This window comes from Trichoderma aggressivum, assembly GCF_033847375.1.
Source record: "Trichoderma aggressivum f. europaeum strain CBS 100526 chromosome Unknown scaffold_015, whole genome shotgun sequence".
Lineage (NCBI taxonomy): Eukaryota > Fungi > Ascomycota > Sordariomycetes > Hypocreales > Hypocreaceae > Trichoderma > Trichoderma aggressivum.
Window position 1 is genome coordinate 325,548 of NW_026946381.1, and position 23,622 is coordinate 349,169.

Sequence of the window (23,622 nt, forward strand, 5' to 3'; positions counted from 1 at the left end):
ATGGTCCATGGGGCTGGGGGCTGAGCGAGGCTTGGCTGGCGCTATTACGTGTGAAAGGGGGGAGAGAACGAGGCGAGGAGATTCTGCCCATGAAGCTTCGAGGGGGATGTAGCGGTTAGCAGCGAGGCTGAGATGTTGTTATGCAAGACGAGTGGGAACTTGGGCCGGGCTGATCTTGGCAAGCTTTGATCGAGATCTCGGAACGGCGTTGGTTGGCAGGCCGTAGAGGTTGGCCGCGTGCAATGCTTGAAAAACGTGGACACGTCCAGCCCTGTATACTACCTTGGCTTATTCACATTGATGATTTACCATACCATACATGTTACTCCGCACTTGTACAGATAAACATGGCCCGAATGCAAAAATTGCAATTGAGCAATCAGAGTTGAATGAATGGCATTGACCTGCTTACATACGCCTCGTGGTCAACCTGGTAGGATACGCATCATCACAGGCCTGCTGCGCCTCGCCGCCTTGACAGCAGCATAAGTGAGAAAAAAACAGCGAGCTGAGCTTGCAAACGGTCCAGGTCCAACAAATCAAGGCTTGGTAGATCTGGGATTAAAAGTGACAAGGGGGGAGTAAGAGCAAGGAAAAAGGAAAGCGGCACGTTCGGCACGATGAAAGCCGGGCGTTTGAAGGTTGAATGGCAGAAGAAGAATGGAAATGGGCGTTGGGGATTTGATTAAGCGAAATGAGGTTGTAAACGATCAAGTGCTACTACTAGGGTGTTGGGAATGTTGTTGACGGCTCAGCCACAGGGAAGTCGTTTGTGCTGAGTGTGGCTGAATCGAGTGACTGAATAACAGGATACAGGGGATTAGTCATTCGATGTGATTGTTCCTGCGGAATGACGTTTGTGAGGCATCCCATTGGATGGACCGGAGGTGAAGAGAGGCAGTTTTTTAAGGTTGCAGCGTGGCTGATGTTTCAATGTTCTATCCTGCTCAGCCTAGAGTTTGTCATGTCGAAAGCTTAATGCAGAGGTTATGATTACCTTATGATTGTGCCATGGCTACGACAACTGTAGGGTGATTGGTATATGAGGCGGGAAGCGTAAGCCCGATTCCATGGGCATTGCATTGGCATCTCGCAAACGTACAAGCTGGGGCCCTGTTCGGGGAATATTGCGCCGAGGGCTGGGATGGCTCGTACATACAATGCTGGCAACAACGGCTCGTGCTTGAGGCGTAGCAACCGACGCCATACCATGCACCATAACCATGATACAGGCACGAGGGCATCACCTAGCTGGAAACGGCATCTTGCGGTTGACACAGCCCTCGAGGCAAACCGCGATCCGGGACGCATGGCCCGGGCTGGACACACGGAGCAATATACATACGTAAGTTTATGGTGGCGGGCGATCATGCGCGAAAGGAAGATTCAAGAAAAATCGTCTCCAGTGACAACCCAAGAAAGACTCCACCTTTTACATGCAGTGGCTGGTTTCATTGCACCGCCGTCTCAAAGGCGAATGGAATGGGTGAGAGGGGAAGATAACGAGTGGATTCGGACTTTTTGTTGTGCTTCTGCGGGATTTCGCTAGTTGAAAATCGTTTCGACTACTGCTTTGTATTATTTCCACTCCCGAGGGGTGATTTGAATGCAACAACTCGCTTCGGAAGGCCAGGAAGCGGGATAGGTTGATGGTTGTTGAAGCTGCTACTGCTGCTCCTAGTTTCTCTGTAAGCCAAGGATAAATAGCCGCCCACGAGAAAAGACGGACGGGGGTGTGCGAGATTCCCGCCGGGTTGGGATTGCGTTTTGCTGGAAACTTGTACTTGTACTTTCTGCAGTGTACCCATGGCGGACTGTGGTATTGACGACTGGATAGGTTAGTAGGTGTGTGATGGACATGCGACAGCTTTGTTGATGTGATGTTGCACGAGATGGAGTTTGCTCGAGGGACGGCGGGATACATGCATGTAGGTACACATGCAAGGGCTACGAGTACCTAGGTACTAACTTGGCCATGGGATAAGAGAACCGAGTCAATCCCGACACCTGTAGAAATGACAGGAAAAAGAAGGAAAAAGAGGCTTTCAGCCACGAAGGTTATGCTTAGTCTGTGACTGATTAATGATTTTTGAACGATTCCAAAACCTGCTGGAGGTGGAAAGCCTCGGTGACAGCGTGTGTACCTGGACTTGCTTGGAAACCTCAGAGTTGCTGCATCGGGTGTACCGCGAAAGTCGTCGCACAGCCTCAATGTGCCTGCCAGTGGGTTCGAGGGCGGGGGGCGTTTTCTCTCAGCGACACGGTACTTGCGTGTTGTTTGAAGGATACTTGCAGATAACCTTGAATTTATCATGATGAGATGGAAACTCGAAGTACTCTTTTCGTACCAGACTCAGACATATCCTATTGTCTACGTGTACCTCGTCTGCGCCGTATTGCCGCTAGACTGAGGTGTCCAGAATGGGGAACTGGAACGGCGGAGTTCAATTGATGCACTGGCCTCTTCGCAGCCATCGGTCAGGTACGAGTACCTGCTGGTTTCTCCAGTCAATCAGGGCACATCATGGATGCCTTGTCATCCTGTACTGTGCCTTCTTCGTACTCGTACAAACATACAGACGTACGCAATACGCCCCGGGGCTTTTGTGGCGATTCAAAAATTTCACCTTGCAGGGGACACGGGCACACAAGACGAGAAAAAGAAGGACAAAGAAACTCGCAACTCGCACGGATTCGCCCGCCCGGCATTGGCTGGCATTACTCATTCATTACTCGGGGCCATGCTGCACTGCCCCAGTACCAGCACGAGTGCCAGTACATCGCGGGTACCTCCATCGCCCGCATCGCCCGTAGCAGGTACTTGCGCCGCCTGTAATCACTGCAGTTGCACGGGGTACCGCCAGCGCTAAGCATTGGGCCACGCCAATCGCGGCTCCACCGCTTCCCATCTGCCCTTTTTTGCGCAGCCAATCCTGAGCCACTGGCATCCCGTGGCCTCCATTAACCTTTTGCACCGTTCCGCCTTCTTTTTTGGGCTTGATTGTTATAAGATTGCCTCCTCTCTCCTCTTCTTTTTTCCCTCTCCTCAAGACCAAGACAAAACAACACCATACCAACAGCCTGCTCTATCATCTCGACTGCTGAGTACAGCGAATACTGCACATTTGGACGACTACAAATACAGCTATAGCAGCTCCATTACCGCCGGACTTGCACCGAACACGTCACACGACACCCCGAGCTCAGCTTGATATCAAGGGCATCGTCAGATCACTCATCTGCAGTTTATGACTCCGGCTAGCCGTTCATCACAACGCGACATCATACTTCTTTCCACAACCTAATTCACAATGGAGACACCTAATCTATCAAGGTCCTCTTCCACCTCATCCCGCAACAAGGCGAACCTGAGCTTGGACCTCTCCAACCTCCCGCCACTGGTTCAGCCCACTCCTCCTTCAAACACACTCATCTTCACCAACCTGAACAATACCGACATCTTCCTGCCCGAGAACCTGCAGACCATCCGCGAACTCATCGAGCACACAGCACCCATACACTCGTTTGCGCCGCTCAAGTCATTCCGCCGCATCATCGTCTCCTTCTTCGACATCGATGCCTCATTAGCGGTGCGCCAGGTATGGGACGGCGAAGCCGTCATGGGTGAGCGCATCAAGCTCTACTTTGGCCACTCCACGCCCATTGAGACCAAGCCTGAGCATCTGGCCCTGCCCGACGCCGGCAAGCTCTTCTTCATCTCGCCACCCGCCAGCCCTCCCCACGGCTGGGAGATGCGCCTCGAGGATGCGCCCAACAAGCAGGTCCACGCTGATGATCTTGCCGAAGCTCTTGCCAAGCTTCACCATCGTCCCGTCCCCAACTACGACTCACCCATTACCCCTACCGACGGCGGAGTTCCCAACTTTGGCACTCGGAGTCGCAGCTCGACTCTCATCTACAAGCCCGATGCCGAGACCAGCCCCGGTATCCCTGCCGTGTTTGTTGAGGACATGACGGATGAGCCGAGTTTTAGCCCGCTCGAGGTCTCGAAGCCCATCATGGCTCAGACTGCTCGACCTCCTGTTGAGCTGATGAACGACCTCTAAGCGGGGGGGTTTGGACACGTTGACATGATGGACGGTGTGCATGCGGATTTTTATCATTTCTCTTTATTTTCATATCTTCTCTGTACTCTTTTTTTGGGAAGACGGTTCTTGGTTGGCGTTGGCAGAGATATGACGCACGGCTACTACTTTGGTTCCCGGAGATTGTCGATTCTTCGTGTGGACCTCATTATTAATACGGATTGGAGTTGAGGTTGTTTTCTTTTTTATTATGTTTTTTTACAGGGAGTTGTCAGAAAAGCAGCGAATTCCTGTCTCAGAATACCTAGATGTGTACAAACCGATAGATGGGCGTAACATCAACAGCCATATCACGTGGCTGGATAGAATTGTCTAGTTCAATTTACTTGATCAAGCACATGTGGTTTCCATTTTCATTCAAAGTGACTGTTATTCATTCTTCATTATGTGTGACATACATGTATTGCAGCTTTCGACTTTCATGCTTTGACGATTTATATCCAGCTTGTGATTAGCGATTGCAGAGTGCGGCTGGCCCCACATCGATCCCACACTAACGATACCTAAATTGATTTTCCTCTTGCAGCCTTGCCATTGGCATATTTTTTCTTCCAACAGACAAGAGCATCGGTTTTGCCTTGCTCTCACACGCGCTCCCCGACAATGAGCTGCTCGTGCCGCGCCGTCCCGTGGCGGACGTTTGCGCGTGGCCTCGCCCAGATTCACCGACCCGACGCTCCTCCAGCCGTGCAGTTTCGATGGCCGGCCCGTCCTCTGGTGGTCTTGGGGCAGAATCGTGGGTTGCATGCTTCGGGGCTTCGGAGGCAGGATGGAGCGGCGACGGCGGTGGGCACAAAGAAGAGTGGAGAGGAGGGATCTCGGGGTGCGATTGTCGAGGATGCGCAGCCAAACACCGCGAAGGCACTGGACGAGATGGCGTCGAGTATAGACGCTGAGGCGGATTCGCAACCGGTCGAGAGGAAGCGGACGAGGAGGGATGGAGGGAGCAAGAGGAGATTTGCTGCTGCTGATGGAGAGGAGGGCTCAAAGAATACGACGTCAAGGGCAAAGACGGGACGAAAAGTCAGGCCAAACTCTGCCGAAACCCAGCCGACAGATTCGACTGAACAGTTGTCAAAGCCAAGATCCAGGAACCAAGAGCCGTGGCAGCTCCAGAAAGCAGCGCTTAAAGAGAAATTCCCAGAGGGATGGCAGCCGCGCAAACGACTCTCGCCAGACGCCCTGGCTGGGATCCGGGCTCTCAACGCACAGTTCCCCGATGTTTACACCACGGATGCGCTGGCAGACAAGTTCCAGGTGTCGCGCGAGGCGATTCGACGAATCCTCAAGAGCAACTGGAGGCCGTCGGTCGGCGAAGAAGAGGATCGCCAGCAGCGCTGGTTCAAGAGAGGCAAGCAGGTGTGGGAGCAGAAGGCGGCGCTGGGGATCAAGCCGCCGCAGAGGTGGCGGATGGAGGGCATCGCGCGAGATCCGGGCTATCACGAGTGGAGCAAGAAGGCGTCGCAGCGCGAGAAGGAGTGGGAGGAGGAGGAGATTCGCAAGTATCGGGCGTATCGGGAGAAGATGAAGAAGAAGGCGGAGGGGAAGACCAAGTTGTGATGGGGGGGTTTTTTTTTTTTTTTGCGTGTACGATTTGTGTGGAGGCATGGCATTGATATACATTTGTTGGTTTGGGATAGACTCTGCTCTGGGATATATATCATGGGTTACGGCATCATCACGACACAAGCTTTTGCATATGGATATTTTCTGTACAAATCTAGACTGAATGAAGACGTTCAAGTTGATATGATAACTTACGAAAAGCACTCCATAATGAAGAGAAGATCATGAGAGGCCGTTTCAGCCCTCCACCGCAAAGTGAAACAACCACAGGCACATCAAAAGCTCAGACACAGCCAAAGCGTTTCATCTCATCTCCGCTCCCAGATCCGTCGAAAAGGAAAAGGTGTTGGCAAAGAAATGGTGTCTGGCCAATTAAATTTCTAGGGGGCAACGGGCTGCGGCGTCGCGAAACTGACTAGCTGGAGTCCAGGGGGAGCGCTAAAACGGTTTCATGAGAGGGAACGCTGTGACTGCGTATTTTCTTATAAAAGAGCTTTTGATTCCTCTTTTTGATGGTTGGAGTAGACGCTTTTTTATTTTATTCTTGCATATTAATGGCTTTGCTCTTTTATCTTATTTGTTGGAGAGATTCTTGAGAACACCACTTTAATTGCGTTTGTGTTTTTGGGTGTTGAATTGGGTCAGTAGTACTTTTTTTTTTTTCATGTGATACCCTCCACTGCGGCCACTTTAGTTCAAAGCACCAGATTTCGTCCCCTTTATACTCCTTTCTTGACCTCGAAACTTCATCAAACCACACAAACCAAAAACCACAGTCATCATGCCTCCAGCAAGCTACTCGCGCCCGCCGCAGCGCGACTCGTGGTTCGCGCCGCTGTCCGTCGACCTGATCCTGAAAGTGCTCAACGTCACCATCTTCCACCCCTTCATCTGCTGGCTGATCCCGCTATGCCTGCGCGCCCAGACGACCAAGTGGGAGGCGCCGCCGATGGTGGGCGCCATTGCCTGGGCCATCTTCATCTCGGTCATGTGGATCGCCAGCGCGGTCAACCAGCGCATCGCGCACGGCATGCCGCGCGAGGTGGACCTGGGCGAGGAGGTGATTGTGGTGACGGGCGGCGCGAGCGGGCTGGGCATGCTGGTGGCCGAGGTGTACGGCATGAGGGGCGCGAGCGTGGCGGTTTTGGACGTGAATGAGATGGAGAATGGCGAGGCTCGGGGCGTGACGTTTTACAAGTGCGATGTGAGCGACAAGGAGCAGGTGGCCAAGGTTGCCGTTGAGATTGAGAAGGATGTGAGTGTTTTGGTGATTGCCCTAGACGATGAGATGGACTGACTGATGGACTTGGAATTAGCTCGGTACGCCTACTGTGCTCATCAACAACGCCGCCGTCGTCGTGGGCAAGCCGCTGCTGGACCTCTCCATCGATGAGATCGAGACCAGCATCGGCACCAACCTCCTGGGTCCCTTCTACTGCCTCAAGACGTTCCTCCCGGCCATCATCCGCGGCGGCCGCGGCGGCACCATCGTCAACGTGTCGTCCGTCATCGGCCACCTGGGCGCCGCGCAACTGACCGACTACGCCGCCGCAAAGGCCGGCCTCACGGCGCTGCACAAGTCGCTGGCCGCCGAGCTGCGCGAGTCGCACCCGGACATCCGCACCGTGCTCGTCACGCCGGGCCAGCTCAGCACGCCGCTGTTTTACGGCGTGCAGACGCCAAACGGCTTCTTCGCGCCCGTGGTCGAGCCGGTGGACGTGACCAAGGAGATTGTGGCGGCGATTGACGGCGGCAAGGGCGTTACTGCGGCGATGCCGTTTTACGCGCGGTGGGTGGATTGGTATAATGTTTTGCCGGTGGGAGTGCAGCTCGTTGCGAGGAAGCTTGCTGGCGTGGACAGGGGGATGAAGACGTTTATCGGGAGGAAGGGGTCTGCGGAGGAGTCGAAGAAGATGAGGTAGATGAAGGGAGCCAAGAAGGAGAGGGCGCTGGCGTTGTTCTCTTTCTGTATGGTTTGGTTGGTGGAAGGGGGGGGGGGAGGAGGAGGGAAGCTTTTGTTGATGATTTGATGCATATTAGAGCTACAATAATGAAGCCTCATGGGGGTCTTGGCATGGTAGACTAGACTAGCTGGCAGTTTTACAAGAAGAATATTTCCATTTACTCTTTGCTCCGATTTCACGTATCGTGGCAAAAGGAAAGACTTGGCCAATGGCTGTGCTTTATATCCATCTGGCTGACGAGTGACGATAAAAGCCCACGGTACGGCTTCAAAGTATACTGGACTGCGTTTAGTGTTGTAGCTTAAACAGAAGCTTACGGTACCTTGCCGGGATGACGTAGAGAAGAAAGAATGCCTGGCACGAATAGGCGAAATGAAATCGGGAGGCATCATACGATAGGTATGTTGCAGACTATCTACTTCGTATAGCAGACATACCACTCCGGACTATCGCTGAGCTTGCTGCAAGTAGAATAAACCGCGACTCTGTCAATTGATATCGTATTGGTGGAAATGAATGAACCAACACACAGCGTCGGGAGGACCCGAACCACATGGATGCCATATGAGGGCTTCATATCCGCCCCTTGCAGCAAGCCACGTGAAGGCGATCGATAACATGCTATATGCTTACAGTACTTTACTCGCACAAATGCGACCGTGACAATTCACTCCGAGCCAAGGCTTACCAGCATGCAGAAACCCGTGTTCATAAAATGAGACACTCGCTAGCACCGCGTTAGCGCCGGCCGGCTTCATGTCAGGGGCAAAGAAATGCTGCAGATTTTTTTTTTTTTTTTGTTTAGTCTGGGATAGGTTATCTTTTTTCTTCTTTCTTTTCGCTCTCCCCCAGACGCATTGGCGGGTAAAAGGCGAGTTGGAGCGTATAGGGCCCTGGTCGCGATTGGACGTGCGGGAATATCGTAAACGAGGAGGCCTAGCTGGTGGTGCTGCTTTGGGCTTGGTTGGTTCCTTTGGTCGAGAGTCAAGGGGGACGGGCTTTATACGAGGAGGCGCTTGGCGTTATCTTGGGGGGGGGGAGCACGTTGATGTTATTGGCTCTGGGGGGATTCTGTTTGCCCGAGTCGGATGGAAGTGTAGCATGTCATGGTGCATGAGGGCGTTGTTTGACGTTGAAAGATGGGCGGCATTTGATAGGGCGAGGTGGCATTTTGAGTATACGAGCGTGTGTTTATGCGTCTCTGATACATGTAGGTACTGAGTATCCATATTGATGAATTGGATCATCGGCAATTGAATTCCATCGTACAGAGAATGAATCAAATCAATGCAACACGAGAAACCGGGAAACATTGGCCTTTTGCCTCGTGACCCGATACCCCCATGGGCCCTGTCCTGTCCTGTCCTTGTCCGTGCCTGGATGCTGGATCCAATGCTGCTAGCATCCTCCGCCAAACCGCTCGTAACTGCTAGCAGCATCGGATTGTATCCCTCCACACTCTTCTTCCCACGGCCTAGCCGTATTTTGGCAGCTAGCAACGATGGAGAACGAAGCCCCGATCCGCAACAACCTTGTCAATTGAATCGTTTTTTTACTAGCACTTCACTGGGCCTCGTACAAGTACTGGCAGAAATAATATGGGGGTGCCGGTGCTGGTGCTGCACGATGCCATAACAATCTCATCATCGCTCTTTTGTCCAGCGGGATCTGCGCTCTCCTCCTCTCTCTCTCTCCCTCTCCCTCTCCGTCTCTCCAGCCGCTCTTTCTCGCATCACGGAGTCGCAGCTGTGTGCTGTGTGTGCTTTTTTTGGTTTATAATTGTTCGCTCGCTCTTTTGACTGGCTGCCAGCTGCCTGAGCGTCCGACCGCACTCGCTTCTTTTTCCTCTCTCTTGCTCGCTCTCTCTCGCTCTGGGTCACGTTGCTCTCACTTCTGTCTCCCCTTTTCCCCTGGGTTTCATTCAGTGACCAGACACTCGCCTTTTTTTTGGTTGGACAAACTGCCGTGCTCTACATTTTCTCTTTTTTTCTTGGGATTCCCTCGACGGCTTTTATTTGCTTAATTTGCCTTGACAACATTGGCTTGGACCCTTTTTTTTGGTCTCGAGTTTTGAACAGTGAATTCTGCTTAACCGCTCTCTCAACCCCAAACTAATTCATACACGATGCGTTGGTCTTCTGCTGCCATTGCGCTCGCCAGCGCCAAATCCTTCGTCGTGGCCCTGGATCCCATTTCCGCCGTTGGAAACAAGTTCTTCAACAAGGACGGCTCGCAGTTCTTCATCAAGGGTATGGCCGTCTGAAGCGTCCAGGATGGGGGAGATGACATGTGTTGACAGCCCGCTTCTCTAGGCATTGCGTACCAGCTCAGGCCCCAGGATCCTCTCGTTGACACTGACCAGTGCGAGCGCGATGCCAAGCTCATGACCGAGCTCGGAACAAACACCATTCGCGTGTACCACGTCGACCCCTCGGCGGACCATGATGGCTGCATGAAGGCGTTTGACGACGCCGGCATTTACGTCCTTGCTGACCTGGATACCTTTGATACTTACATTATTCCCGTGCGTGGATTCGTTTTCCTCCCCCTTTCCTGTCTTTTGAATTGTATCGTCTGACTGGTTGTATAGGAGAATAACTACTGGAATAAGACAAAGTTCGAAAGATATGCCGAGGTCCTGGATGCCTTCCAGCAGTATGACAACCTGTTGGGTGTTTTCGTTGGAAATGAGAACATTGCTACTAAAGATGATTCTCCCACGGCCCCCTACCTCAAGGCTGCTGCCCGCGACATGAAATCGTACCGTGATGCCCAGGGCTACCGTGACATCCCCATTGGATACTCCGCTGCCGACATCCTGCAGCTTCGTCCCATGCTCCAAGACTACCTCACCTGCGGTGGCAACTCGTCCGAGACTGTCGACTTCTTCTCTCTCAACTCGTACTCGTGGTGCGACCCCAGCACATACACCGAGTCTACCTACGACCAGCTGGAGGCCTACGCCAAGAACTTCCCTGTCCCCATCTTCCTTTCCGAGACTGGATGCATCGTCCCCGGCCCTCGCGCATGGGATGACCAAGACGCCATCTTTGGCCCCCAGATGGTTAATGACTGGAGCGGTGCCATCATCTACGAGTGGATCCAGGAGGAGAACAGCTACGGAATCATCACCTACGCCCCTGCTGGTCAACCTGCTGGTCCTGATGTCGAGGGTGGATTCCTGCGCAAGGGAACTCCTACGCCTAAGCAGCCCGACTTCAGCGCTCTCAAGTCCAAGTGGGCGACCAACACCCCCGCCGGCGTCCACAAGTCTGACTACAACCCGAGCAAGGTGTCTACCCGCGCTTGCCCTACGTCTACTGCTGACGGCTGGTGGCAGATTGACGGCGATGTCGACCTGCCCACCTTGGGCCAGATTCTTGCTGTCAACACCAGAACCCACTCGGCAGAGGTGGCCACGGAGACAGAGACGGCAGCGACAGAGACTGTTGTTTCTGTGACTGCTAGCGATGGCGCCGTCGTCGAGACTACCATGGCTATCACGGCTCCTCCTTCGACTGCAACCGGCGGGTCTTCATCTTCTCCCACTACCTCCGGCCCTGCAAGCTCATCGACAACCTCCGGCGGTAGCGCAGACAAGCGCGCCGCTCCATTCGGTGCCGGTGTCGTTGGTGCTCTCGCCATTGCAATCCTCTTGTAAGATCAGCTGATGTTACTCTTTGGATTTGTATTTGTCAGACCAATATCAGATACCCAGCTACTTAATATCTTGCTTTCTTCTTCTCTTTTTAATATTACCATGCGACTTTCAGCAGAGAGACTGCGTCTTGGCCTTTGTCACCCAGCTGGTTTTTGGCTCCATGACTGGTTATGCTGATGTCGTCTTGTTTATATACAACGCAACTGCTCTATCCAGAGAAAGGAAAAAAAAAAATTCATGGGAAATGGAGGCAGGCATTTTGACTGCGTCTTTTTAGCCTTGCTTCCTCTAATGCTCTTTTTATGATGGCTGAATGTTTGGAGAGGGGATGTTTTTACATGACATGTGCCGCGTAACGAGGCATGATATATTTAATGCATGAAGATATGTTGTACATCAGCTGTTGATGTCCTTGTTTCCGTATTGTGTGATGTGTTTTTAATGCAGTATTGACGAAGCTTGCTCCCATATGCCACGCTCTTCTACCTTGGCCTGTAACTAGTAACCATTCTGTTTGATGTGATGCCTCTAGGAGCTGCAGCTTGTCTCCGTCTACCAACGCCTCATATAGAGGAATCATGTAATCCTGCCGCTTTTGTCGTACAGCGAAGAAGTGTTTGTAGTAGTGTTCGTATTAGTGACGTTTGAAGTCGATGACGGCTCAACTGAAGCCGTAGGAGTATCGTCGGGAGGCGAGAGCTGGTAGTTTTGGATTGCTCGGTCGCCGATGAAGACGAGGCTGACGACGAAGACGGCGAGGACGGAGGCGCAGAGGAGGCCCATGACGAGGTAGCGGATGCGGTGGTTGTAGCGATGGGGGTTGTGGCCCCAGGGGGTGCGGGTGTGAGTTTGGCATTGGAGTTTGTCGATCATAACTTGTAGGATTGTAGGGGGTTTGTAGGGAATGGTGGGTTTGTTTTTAGGATGAGGATGAGGATGAAGGGGGATGATGTTTTGGATTGCTTATTATTGATTCTACGTGTGGTGTTTACTTGTGGTGTGAATGATGGTTGGCAAGAGGGATGTGGTTGTTTGATGATGAATAGAAAGAACAATGAAGCAGTCATTCATTGAGAGTTGAAGTTTATTCAAAAAATTATAATAATAGAACAACAACTTTAAGATAAAAGATAAGATTCTATTTAAGTAGGTAATTCTCGCCATTATGAGCATGAATGGCCTTGTGTTATAAAAGGTAGGTAAGAGGTAGTTGCCTTACTGGACCGAGGCATTATTACAGAGTACAGCCATTGGGACTTGCGTCGATCAGCACGCTCAAGGGAGAGTGACATGGGATGCCTTATGTAATGCAACCACCACCTTCACACCAGCCACGAGCCACGAGCCAAAAAGCCATAGAAAGAAAAAAAAGAGGCAGAGGCAATTATTACCCACCAAAGCCTTATCGCAGGTCCAATGAGTGCCTCGCTATCCCGCCTCTGGTGAAAAAAAAAAAGAAGAGCTGCCGTTGGACGCTGCTGACTGGCTGGAAGCAAGGATAAGGATTTTTTTTCTTTATCGGTTGCACGCCAGCCTTGCTCCGCCGCCTTTCTGCAACACCTTTTTGGCCCATTTTCGATTTCTCGACTGGCAATTTTAATTTTCGCGGCCCCCCCAATTACTTTGTGCCCGTTGTGTATCTCAGAGCAGCTGCTTTCCGGGGCAAGAAATAAGGGCATCGGCGATCGATCTGACTCAGCAAATTTTCTGCCGCCCGCCCGCCCGCCCGCCATCATCCCGCAGTCTGGCGCTGATCGGGATTGCGAAACGACGACAACGGCCTCGATACCGATTTCGATTTGCCATTCGTTTGCCGTGCTCCTGGTCGACCTGGGCCTTTTTGCTTTTGGCCGGAAAAGACTTGCAGATGCTCCCCTGACGGGCCTGTTTCGAGGCAATTGGCAATATGGCTGAGCCGACGCAGGTTCAGACAGCGCCTACTGGCTCTCCCAGAGGTGAGATGATGCTGGTGTTGCGCTGCTTCTCTTTGCTTTCCCCTTCATTTGCTTTTGCCAATGCAAGCTACAAGCAGCAGCAGAGAGAGAGACGTCGCTGACAATGGGTTTCCTGGTTCGCACAGAGATCAAGCAGGAGCATGAACATGAGCCGACGGGCCTCGAGGCCCTCGACTTTAGCATTCTCGCCGAGCTCGCGTCGAAGCGCCCATTCGAGCACGTGGCCCAAGACAATCACGATGAGCGTGAGCAAGAGGCCAAGAGGCCCAAAACAGAGAACCCTACCTCGGAAGAAGAGACGTCCCTCGAAGATGGGCTGGCGCTGCTGGTGCAGAATGCGCTCTCCAATGTCGGCGACCTGGTTAGCAAGTTCAGCATCGAGGCTGGAGAGGCGCATGGCAGCGATCCCATGGACGTGGACGACGCACATGGCGCCGATGCCCGCCCGGCTCCTGTATCCTTCTTGTCGGAGCCGGAAAAGTACGTGCGCATTGCCAACACGCATGCGCTGGGGAACCTTGTACGTCAACGAGATGTGTTGCGATCAATGCGCTCCAGCTCACCAGAGGATTAACGTGGTTGCAGGCGCTTTCATTACTACTGATACTACTCCAGCAGCCCATCGATGACATGTCGAAGCTGGCGGGAGACGCAGATTCGGGATATGGGCGCTCGTACGGACGACTAAAACGATCCTTCGATGCGACATGGCAGCTCTTCTCGGATGGCCAGGTGCTGTCCGCCGACGAGCTGGAGATACAAGAGGCGGAAGCTCGCACCTTGTTGGAGTTGGCCAACATTGCAAAGTTTGGGACGTGGCTGGTCGAGGGTGGCCTGGATTCGTTTACCGCCGCCGACAGGTATTTCGCAGCTGTTTTCCGATGCCAGCTGTCGGACCTGTCTTCCGGGCTCTCCCAGCTTTACCTCGGAATCCGAACCCACAAGACCATCGAGTCGCTTCTAATACGCAACGGAGATGGGCCATCAATAGAAGAGGTGGTGCCAGAAGAGGTGGTGCAGACGATTATGCTGGAAGGACTGAATGAGCCGGCAGATGCGAGTAGCGAGCCGATGTCGGCCTCTCAACAAGACCTCTTGACTTCAGTCAAATCCCGAAAAGATGTTCTTGTTGACGAGGTGAAGGCCAAGGAGCCAGGTCAGTGGTGTTCATCTTGCTCTCCTTTCGTCCTGCTCTGGGGAGGTTCTAACGTACTTTGATAGCCGCTCTCAAAGAAAAGTATCCCACCGGTGATGTTTTGAAGAGCTTTTCAGCGCACGTGAGGACGACACTCGCCTCCATGACGGAGATTGGAGAGAGGCTTGGAGTCTCGGCGCTGTTGAGCGACGTTGCCAATCAGGAGTCAATACCGAGCGGCTCGCATGACGGAGAACTGGACCTCGACGACCTTTCTTCATTTTTCGAGAAGACCACCTCGGGCTTGGTGCAGAATGCTTTGGCTGGCTTGACGGAGGAAACCCCAGTAGAAGAGCCGGCCGTGGTTGAAGTCACAGAGACGCCGACAGAGACTGTCAATGGCGAGTCAAAGCCAGAAACAGCTGCGCCGGCGGCAGCTCAAACTAACGGGGCCAAGCTGGACCTCATCTCAGATTACAAGGAACTGGAGGCGCTGGTGGCGGAAAGCACGTCGAATTATGTCAAAACGACGCTGCATGGCCTTTCTGCCGTTCCCTACCAACCTACAGTCCCCCAGAGCACAGGTAAGCAGACCTCGGCTTGTGAACTTGTTTTAATCTTACTCACATTCAATTAGCCGAGACTATGGCTGCGCAGTCACCCTACCTGAGCCATCTTCATCAACACCAATCCCATCATCCCTACTACACTACCTACGCAAGCCAGCCGGCTCCGGAACAGCAACCTCCTCAGCCAACCGGATCCTCCGATAACCTCCCACCGAACCAGACATTCCCCAGCGCCATTCTTTACGACAAAGCCCGACAAGCAGCGCTGTCCAAATCATCAGCACATACGCGAAGAGAAGGACTGCACTCCACGCGGCGGCCTTGGACTCAGGAGGAAGAAAAGGCACTCATGGCCGGCCTTGATATGGTCAAGGGCCCTCACTGGAGCCAGATTCTGACCTTGTTTGGTCAGAATGGAACCATTTCCGACATTCTAAAGGACAGGACACAGGTGCAGCTCAAGGACAAGGCACGAAACTTGAAGTTATTCTTCTTAAAGACCAACTCAGAAATGCCTTATTACCTGCAAGCCGTTACGGGAGAACTCAAGACTCGAGCCCCAACCCAAGCAGCCAGAAAGGAAGCTGAGGAGAGAGCTCGAATGAACTCTGAGGAAGAGCAGGCCAAGCTGCAGGGCATCATGGCGTTGGCCGGAGGACTACAACACCCGCCTCAGCAACAACAGCAGCAGCCGCATCAGCAGCCGCGACAACAGCTCCAACAGCTCCAACATCAAGCCAGACCACCTGTTACCGTGGCTGCTGCAGTAGGTCAGAGTGTGGTAACGCCAGCCCAGGCAGCCAGCGCAGCGCAGTCGGCATCATCGGCGCAGCAGCAGCAGCAGCAGCATGCGTCACATGTTCATCACACGCCGACGGCATCAATGACGAGTACACAGCAGGCCAACGTGGCACCTATTTCGCGTGGCGGCATGATATTGCCCAACACGGCGCAGATCAAACCCGAAAGCCAGATGGCAGCAGTCCAGCAAGCCTCACAACCGGTCCCGCTGGCACCTCAACGACCACAGACTCAGCTCCCTCCCCAGGTCCCCAGACCTCAATCCCAGCCGCAGCCGCAGCCGCAGTCGCAGATGCAGATGCAGCAACACTCGCCGCTCCAACAGCATCAGCCTCAACAACAGCAACAGCAACAGCAACAGCAACAGCAACAGCAACAACAACAACAGCAGCAGCAGCATCCTCAGACACCGACCCAAGCCCAGACACATGTTCAAGCCCTGACACAGGCCCAGCCGCATACACAGATGCCTGCACAGACTCAAGCTCAGGCGCAAGTGCATCATCAACCAGTCCAACCTTCACCACAGCCGCTACAGCAACAATACCACCAACAACCACAGTCGTCACCTCATCCCCAGCCGTCGCACTCGCCAGCCCTCGGGCAACACCATCAAACAACCCCAAGCCAGCCTGGGACGCCGATCGCCTCCACGCAGCTCCAGAACGGAACGGTGGCTCATCCTTCACCCACCCCGTCTCACCTCTCCCAGCACATCTCGACACCCGTTCAGGCCTCGCCCGCTCCGGCCTACTCATCTCAGCCCCAGCAGCCGTCCATCCCCGCGCAAACAGAACTGCACAAGCTCGTGTCTGCGCCGGAGGCGACCATGTCCCAGACGGTCGTACAAGATGATGAGGCGGCAGCAGAGGCCGCCTTGTTGGAAGGGTTGCAGGCTGCCGTTGCACAAGCACTGGCTTCATAACACGTTTCTACGAGGGAGTGTACTCATTCGAATTATTGAAGTATACGCTACCCTACAAAACTAGTTTCTGACTTTTCTTTCTTTTCTTTTTTTTTTCGCTTTTCAGCCACGGCGCACCCAAGGAGGGTTTATAGGCGTCTTGTAAAACGGCTGGCTAGCTTTTGTTCTTTGTTTTCTTTCTTCATCCCTTCTTATATAGATTGCTCGTGAGCAAAGAGTATGAGAAACCAGGGGACGGCAAAGATGCTTCCAAGACATATCCAACGTCCTTTGAGCGAGACAAACAGTGTACATACAGTTTTCTATTTTTCTTTCTTTCTTTCTTTCTTTTTTTGGTTGTATAAGCGTGAATGAGGTGAAGGAGCAAAACAACGGGATTGCTTTTTTTTTCTTGGCAGCAGAAGAAGATTGGGGGGAGGATTATGATACCATAGTGGGAAAACAGTCAGGATTGGCTGGGACTTTTCGAAGAGCGAATCAAACTGAGATGGGGAGATTGCTGAAAAGAGAGATATTTCTTGAATTTTGTGTCTTAGGAGGTGTGTGAATGTGATGTTTGGTGTTGGTGCTGTTGACTGATTGAGGGATGCTGGTTTCCTGTTGGTGTAAGTGCCAAGGAGCATGAGAGGGCGGGCAAATCAGAAGAGTAAAGCTACTGAATGTAGAGAATTATAGGTTGTAAAACGGTAGAATTTCAAGATGGTCATGAAATCACCACCATTATTGTAATGGGTTGAGGCTTTGACTTTGCCTCTAAATGTGCGAGATAGTCTGGTCTACGCCATGGCAATTATGATGCAGTCTTACGGCAGAATCACTGAAAGGAGGGGTGTGCCATTTCCCCTCTGAATACTCAAAAAGCTGAGGCATACGTGTAAGCCAGTTACGTGTAAAGCAGGAATTTCCTCCCTTGGGCTGGATCCTTTGTTGCCAAGCTCTATTTGCTGTTGGTTGAGGGAGCCAGCTATAGACTGACAACATAACAACAACCTCTTACATGGTCACGCAGACGGAAAGATACATGCCGCCTCCGTGATAACAAGACCGAGGCCGCGAATAAGCCCCCAACTCCTCGGCCTGTCCGATATAGAAGACGGGAGAAGAAGTAGGAAACTGACAAAAATGACAGGTTACAGGAATATTTCTCAAGTCGAGTTCCCTGGCCTCGGGGATACCTGCAGGTCTTGAACCCGGATACGGGCTTGAATGCGAGCTCTGGCATAGGGCTCTCTCAGAGGCAACCACCCGAGTCTTGATTGGTTAGTTGCCGCCGCTTTCGGCGGACGCGGTGAGTCTATCGGCGGGCTGAATTTAGGTATGACACCATTCTCGAGGCAAATGTGTGAGCGAGGCCTGAGTGTAGAAGGCAGATAATGTTGCCTAGACTGAAGGGTCGGGGCTGACTCAGGAAACATTTCAGGTATAGATAGATAGGTAGTGGGTGGCAACACTTGGGAGGGTCGCTTAATAAAGCGTGGGAGCCTTATTTTACGTAGTCGGTAAGAGTCACGGAGCGGGAGGGCGAGATGGATGGATGGATGGCTGCCTCTTTGGACGGAGGTGTGAGTGACTGAGTGTTGGGGTTTTGAGCTAAGAGGGGGGAGTTGGTGAGGATGGGATTTTAGGTGAGGCGAGAAGGATCCGGTTAATAGCGTCTGTTGTATAGAGTTGGTTTCGAATACATGTAGAGGAGGGCAAAGGTGAATGTGAGTTGACGAGTTGAGGATATTTTATTTTTTCCCCATTATTGGTAGGTATGTTAATGGCGGTATTTGGGTTGTATTGAGAGAGATGATAGTTCTGAACGTACCACAACATGAAGCATGTAAGTAACCGCAGAAGTACAAGTAACATGGGAGATGCATGGAGATTCTCTCTGCAGCAAAGCAAAGCTCGACCAGGGGTTTCCCTGCTCGCCATCCGCGTCCAAGTCAAATCCAACAAGCGATCAACGGCTAATCTAGACCGATGCAGATGCACATCATTTTTTTTTTTTTCTTCTCTGGGCTGAGCACCGCCTCAAAGCGGGAGCCGGCACGAAACATTGCCCGTTCGAGGTTTGAGTGAAGTGAGTGAGTGAGTTGATGGGTGTGTGGCGCAGGCAGAGATTTGGCCCGCTGTCCCAAACTCGGGGGAACAACAGCTGGGATGCCTCCCCCAAACAGCAGATGCGGCTCAAAATCCGAGAGCAACAAGAGACTCCAGACTACTGTACTCTGATTTAGCCCTGCTCTGCTGCCATTCGCCGTGTACCGCTTGGCTGTCGCACGCGCAGTGGTCAGTCAGACGCGCGTGTATGCAGAATGCAGGTCAGACAGAGGCACCGCAACTCCAGAAACACAGTGCGCGGGCTGCCGCAGTGGAGCAGCAAAGGACCGTCCGGCGCCCTGTAGGAGCGGCAGCTCGCCCGTGGGCCCGGCTGGAAGAGGGCATCGGCACAGTGCGAGCCTGGGCAGGGCGTCGTCCCCCGCGCTGCAAGTCAACTGACACCGTCAGGACGGGCCGCGTCCGCCTGAGCCACGGCCCTTGTGGCCCTCCCACACACCATCTTTCGACACCCACCACATGCCACTTTCTCATCCATGGCATCATCCTTAGCTGGCGATTGTTTCCAGGAACCAGCAGCGTGGCGAGCCAATGCTGGGCCGCGGAGGGCGAAGGGCATCGACACTGCAGGCCCCAAAGTCCCGAGAGGTGCAGCGTCCCTGCAGTGGTCGCTCGCGCTTATTTTGGCGGACAACCGAGAGCCGGCGAAGCTGTCACCCATCCGATCTTTTGATGCCCGTTGCGATGACAACCCTGGATCAACTCCTTTTCTTCTGTTCAGAAGGAGTGATTCAAATGACCGACCAACGTCTTCACAGCAAGCTTGACTCTTCCTGACCCCGTCCATGGCACGGCGTCCAGGCTTCTTTTCTCCGTCTCCAAGAGGGCGGATCCCGGGTGACCCGTCAGGCGACTCTGCCTCGTGGACTATGTCCTCTCTCAAGCCCCCAAGGACTTTAAACAGCTTTGACTGTCAAAGACTCTTTGTCCTTGGGAGACTAAAAAGTCTCTGGCCCTGGTCGGTCGCTTCCTTCACGTACGCAAGCCACCTTCACTAATACCAGCCACATCCGTAAGGGTGGTCATGGTTGATTGCAAACACAATCAAAAGTTGCAGGCCGTGTGTGTGTGTGTGTGTATCATTTCGACCCGTGGCCATGTTCTTTTCTTTACTATCCCTCTCTTTTTTTGAGCTACCCGTTCCATGTGTTTCCAGGAAAAGTCCTATTTCTGGAGGATGCTTATCCTTATCCCCACCGGAATCAAGCCCAGTCCTGCCTTTTCATTGTGGCTGGGGCTCATCATTCATCACTTATACCGGGATAAGGCTTGTGGTGTCTGCTTCGGTCACCTGGACTGACCGAGTGTCCATTTAGTTCAGAGACGCTTTATATATACTCTGCCTCGCCCCGGGTACTCGTGTGACAACGTTGTTTTTGACAAATATATTACTTTACTATAACCTTACTTTTACAGCCAGATCTCTATCAACTACATCACTATCACTATCAAGCACTGTCGATACTACAACAACACAAACACTCGAGCAAGTCATACAACAACACAACCTAGCAACAATGTCTAAGCGGTGGTTTGTCGAAACCACCCCCGAGGGGCGGCAGCAGTTTGTGTCCATCAAGAGGTCGCGGTCCTATGGCGGACACCACAACCGCGTTCGCGAAATCGACTACATCAAGGTCAGCCTTGAGGAATGGAACGCCCTCGTCGACAAGGAGCGCAAGCTGGAAGAGATCAACAAGTCGGTGATGGACGAGATCGACCGCCTCAAGTCTGTTGCCTCGACTTCGCAGGCCGAGGCCAAGCGCCTAACCGTCGTCGTCGTCCCGGGGCTCGAGAAGCAAATCGGCGTGCTCACCATCGAAAACGAGTCTCTCCGCCGGAGCGTCGACAAGACGGGCGAGAGCTCCTCCAAGCACCACCGCGAGGAAGAGAGGCTCAAGTACAAGATTGTCAAGCTCGAGGCCGACAACCTCGAGCTCCGGGAGGAAAACGCAGGTTTGCGCGAGAAGACCCGTAGCCTGTCCAAGCAGCTCGAGCAGAGCTTCAGCCGGCGCGTGTCGGAGATCCTTGGAGACGTCGACTTCTGGAAGCACCAGTACCGTCACTGGCGGTCGCGATACGACGAGCTGCTGAAGCGCTACAACGACATCTTTGACCTAATGGAGACTCGGACCAAGAAGATGAAGGCATACGAAGATATCCTGCGGCGAAATGATATGATCTAAACGTCTCTGGGCTTTTTTCATTCTCATTCATCTTCTACCACGTCTACTCTCCTTGAACTTTTCCCATCTGTGGAGCTTTGACAAGTCATTTACACGACTGCCTCTATGACAGATTGACGGGAGAAATCGTTGTGATTGTATTACTTTGCTTTTTTTTATTGGTATGTGCGGGATATCGACTATATGTGGGATAGAAGGGTTAAACTGACTGTTTGTTTTTGCTTATAGATGGAACAGCGCTCCTAACTTGGGCATTTTATTCTCTTTTGTATACCTACTTATTTATGGATGGATTGGGTATTGGACATGGTATAACGTCTCATGTGTCTCTTTGGTATTTATGGCTATTTCTTGCTTATGATGGGTTTTGATGATTATGGGTCTGTTATTTGATGACTATCGGTTTACTATTTGACGTTTCTTGATTTATCTTTTCTCTTCGACATCAGAACTATTTATTCTATTTAGAATACCAACAGTGTTGAATACGACTTGAAACTTTTTTTTTTTCCTTTGTAGGAGATAAGAATAAAATGCTACCAATCAGCGCCGTCTACCTCGTGATGTATTCGAATGGCTTTTGGTCTCAGACCACTCATAAAGGCGTCATGTGGACGGTTGCCCTGGTAAAAATATATATATTATAGGGTATGGCATCAGCTACGTCATCACGCGATACTCTTTGTGTAGAATATAAGCATTTTTTTGTGTGCAGATTGTAAAATGGAGTCTGAAGAAACTGAAAAAGGCAAATATTTCTGCAAAAGACATCGACAGAGGAGAGTTGCATGAGCAAAGTCCCATGTACTGTTATCTAGACCGACATAGATGCTCTAAAAAAGTAGGGCTGTTGGGTTTTCATCACCGCAACGAAGCGGGCATTCGCGTATTCCCTATTCCAAGTCTTTAGAACACGACGTTTTACGTGAATACGCCTCGTCTTGTTTTAGTTTATTCGGGACCGTTGGTTTTTGGGTAGTTGTGTTGTTGGGAAGGAAAAAAAAAGTCGGTATCCGTGAGAGGGGCAAAACTTGACAACGCAGAGGAGATGGATGCAAATGGCCGTGACGAAGGAGGAAAAAAATAAAAAAAAAAAGTTTTTGCGTGTGAGTGATGACGAAGGAATCTCCACTTTCAGGCGGGAATTTTCGGTGAGCTTGTTGGATGGATGAAATGAAATTTTTTTTTCACGGTGAGAAGAAAGAGGTTTTGGGTAACATTTACTGAAGGTACGAGGTTTGTTAATGGGGTGTATGGAGTGTTGATGTTGATGGCTGCCTTATACGCCCCTCGTTTGCTGGATGTGGTTCGTTTAGGCGTTTATTTAAGGACTTGCGGTTGGGCGTATTTTATTTTTTTTGGAGCTGTGGTGACGATGTGGCTGGTGGGACAAAGGGATCGGACAGCAATTTATTTTTTGTTTTTTGCCACGCTTTTTGGTGGGAGGGTGTTTTTTTTTTTTTTTGACAGGTGGTTGGATTTATTGGGGTTGGTAACGCAATGATGTGGTGATTTTGAAAGTGTGGGAGATGTCATCTGTGATGTGGCTTTTGCGAGGGTAAGCACAATTTGAGTGAGACAAGTCGATGTCTGCTTCGTGATAGTTCAGTTTATATCTATTGAAAAGGATCAACACACCACCTTCCAGACGTTGAGGGACAATGTCTTTCCACTTGCCATCCCCGCATCCTGAGTTCATCCTGTAGATGTCTCTGGCTCGGGTTTCCCCGTCAAGCCTCAGGCACAGAAGCGGGTAGCATGCGATTAGACGACTGTCAGCTCGAGATTACTAGACAAAATGGTAGAAACATGTTCCAAACCGGGTAAGAAAACATGAAGCCCTTTCGAGTTTGTTTGAATCAGTGTGCTGGCCTAGCTTTTGATGGGATCCTATTACGATTAATGTTTGGAGTAACCTTTATTGCTTCTTTTGTGAGACCTGCCGGACGGCTTACAAACACACAAGCTCCATGTTATACCTAAGCAGATGTTTGACAGGTCCGAAAGGCGGCAGTGGGCGAGGACCGGTTGGCTAAGCCGGTATCCTATAGCTGTGTATTTTGATAAAGGGCTTTTGTTTCGTGGCTTTTCGGTGTCTTGGGAAAATGAAGAGATACGGACTGAATGAGAGGCGTCGATAATGCGGGAGCCTCTGCAAAGTACCTACCTAAGCTGTTGAGTCCGGGGACTTGTCGTTCTTGTGTATGTACATGTAGCCCCGCCACGGACCGATGGATGCCTACAAGATCGACGAGTCTCTTTTACATGCACTCCTTGGCGAGTTGGTGTATGCCTTGCGACTAGCAGGAGCCTACTATAGGTAGGTACTAATCCAACAGACTAGATTAGATGCATGATGGGGGAAAAGTAAATGTGACGTGAAATAGAAATAATTCTGGTTTCCTCGCTTGAACATGTCTGTGTCTGAAAACCTGTGACGATATACCTTAGTACTAGGTAGTACTGTATGCGATCGTGTAGAAATGCGGGTGTACATTGTATGTATGTACCCCGACTGCATGTAGCTGTTGTGACACTCTCACAACCTAGCAAAAAGCAGGAAAATTAAAAAGAAAAAAAAAGAGAAAAAAAAAGCGCCGATTTCTGCAGCAGCCCGTGCATCTGTCGGGACCCGATTTCGATTTGCG

The 23,622-nt window shown here is 51.7% G+C and overlaps 7 protein-coding genes across 7 annotated transcripts; 6 read left to right on the forward strand and 1 right to left on the reverse strand.

Moving 5' to 3' along the window:
- Nucleotides 1-3,311: 3,311 nt before the first annotated feature.
- On the forward strand, nt 3,312-4,067 carry Triagg1_4714 (uncharacterized protein; the record flags this gene model as incomplete). Its single annotated transcript, XM_062899148.1, has 1 exon — nt 3,312-4,067. The coding sequence occupies one exon, from the start codon at nt 3,312-3,314 to the stop codon at nt 4,065-4,067; it is 756 nt and encodes a 251-aa protein (XP_062756294.1).
- A 642-nt stretch (nt 4,068-4,709) lies between these two features.
- Nucleotides 4,710-5,666, forward strand: Triagg1_4715 (uncharacterized protein; the record flags this gene model as incomplete). The annotated part of the gene is made up of 1 exon (XM_062899149.1): nt 4,710-5,666. The coding sequence occupies one exon, from the start codon at nt 4,710-4,712 to the stop codon at nt 5,664-5,666; it is 957 nt and encodes a 318-aa protein (XP_062756295.1).
- A 787-nt stretch (nt 5,667-6,453) lies between these two features.
- Triagg1_4716 (uncharacterized protein) lies at nt 6,454-7,594 on the forward strand (the record flags this gene model as incomplete). The annotated part of the gene is made up of 2 exons (XM_062899150.1): nt 6,454-6,927; nt 6,989-7,594. The coding sequence occupies 2 exons, from the start codon at nt 6,454-6,456 to the stop codon at nt 7,592-7,594; spliced, it is 1,080 nt and encodes a 359-aa protein (XP_062756296.1).
- Nucleotides 7,595-9,761: 2,167 nt separating this feature from the next.
- On the forward strand, nt 9,762-11,297 carry Triagg1_4717 (CAZyme family GH72; the record flags this gene model as incomplete). The annotated part of the gene is made up of 3 exons (XM_062899151.1): nt 9,762-9,885; nt 9,949-10,160; nt 10,227-11,297. The coding sequence occupies 3 exons, from the start codon at nt 9,762-9,764 to the stop codon at nt 11,295-11,297; spliced, it is 1,407 nt and encodes a 468-aa protein (XP_062756297.1).
- A 576-nt stretch (nt 11,298-11,873) lies between these two features.
- Nucleotides 11,874-12,170, reverse strand: Triagg1_4718 (uncharacterized protein; the record flags this gene model as incomplete). Its single annotated transcript, XM_062899152.1, has 1 exon — nt 11,874-12,170. One exon carries the CDS (start codon nt 12,168-12,170, stop codon nt 11,874-11,876), a length of 297 nt encoding a protein of 98 aa, XP_062756298.1.
- Nucleotides 12,171-13,355: 1,185 nt separating this feature from the next.
- On the forward strand, nt 13,356-16,682 carry Triagg1_4719 (uncharacterized protein; the record flags this gene model as incomplete). Its single annotated transcript, XM_062899154.1, has 4 exons — nt 13,356-13,772; nt 13,868-14,408; nt 14,474-14,971; nt 15,025-16,682. The coding sequence occupies 4 exons, from the start codon at nt 13,356-13,358 to the stop codon at nt 16,680-16,682; spliced, it is 3,114 nt and encodes a 1,037-aa protein (XP_062756299.1).
- Nucleotides 16,683-20,305: 3,623 nt separating this feature from the next.
- Nucleotides 20,306-20,974, forward strand: Triagg1_4720 (uncharacterized protein; the record flags this gene model as incomplete). The annotated part of the gene is made up of 1 exon (XM_062899155.1): nt 20,306-20,974. The coding sequence occupies one exon, from the start codon at nt 20,306-20,308 to the stop codon at nt 20,972-20,974; it is 669 nt and encodes a 222-aa protein (XP_062756300.1).
- Between the last annotated feature and the right edge of the window lie 2,648 nt (nt 20,975-23,622).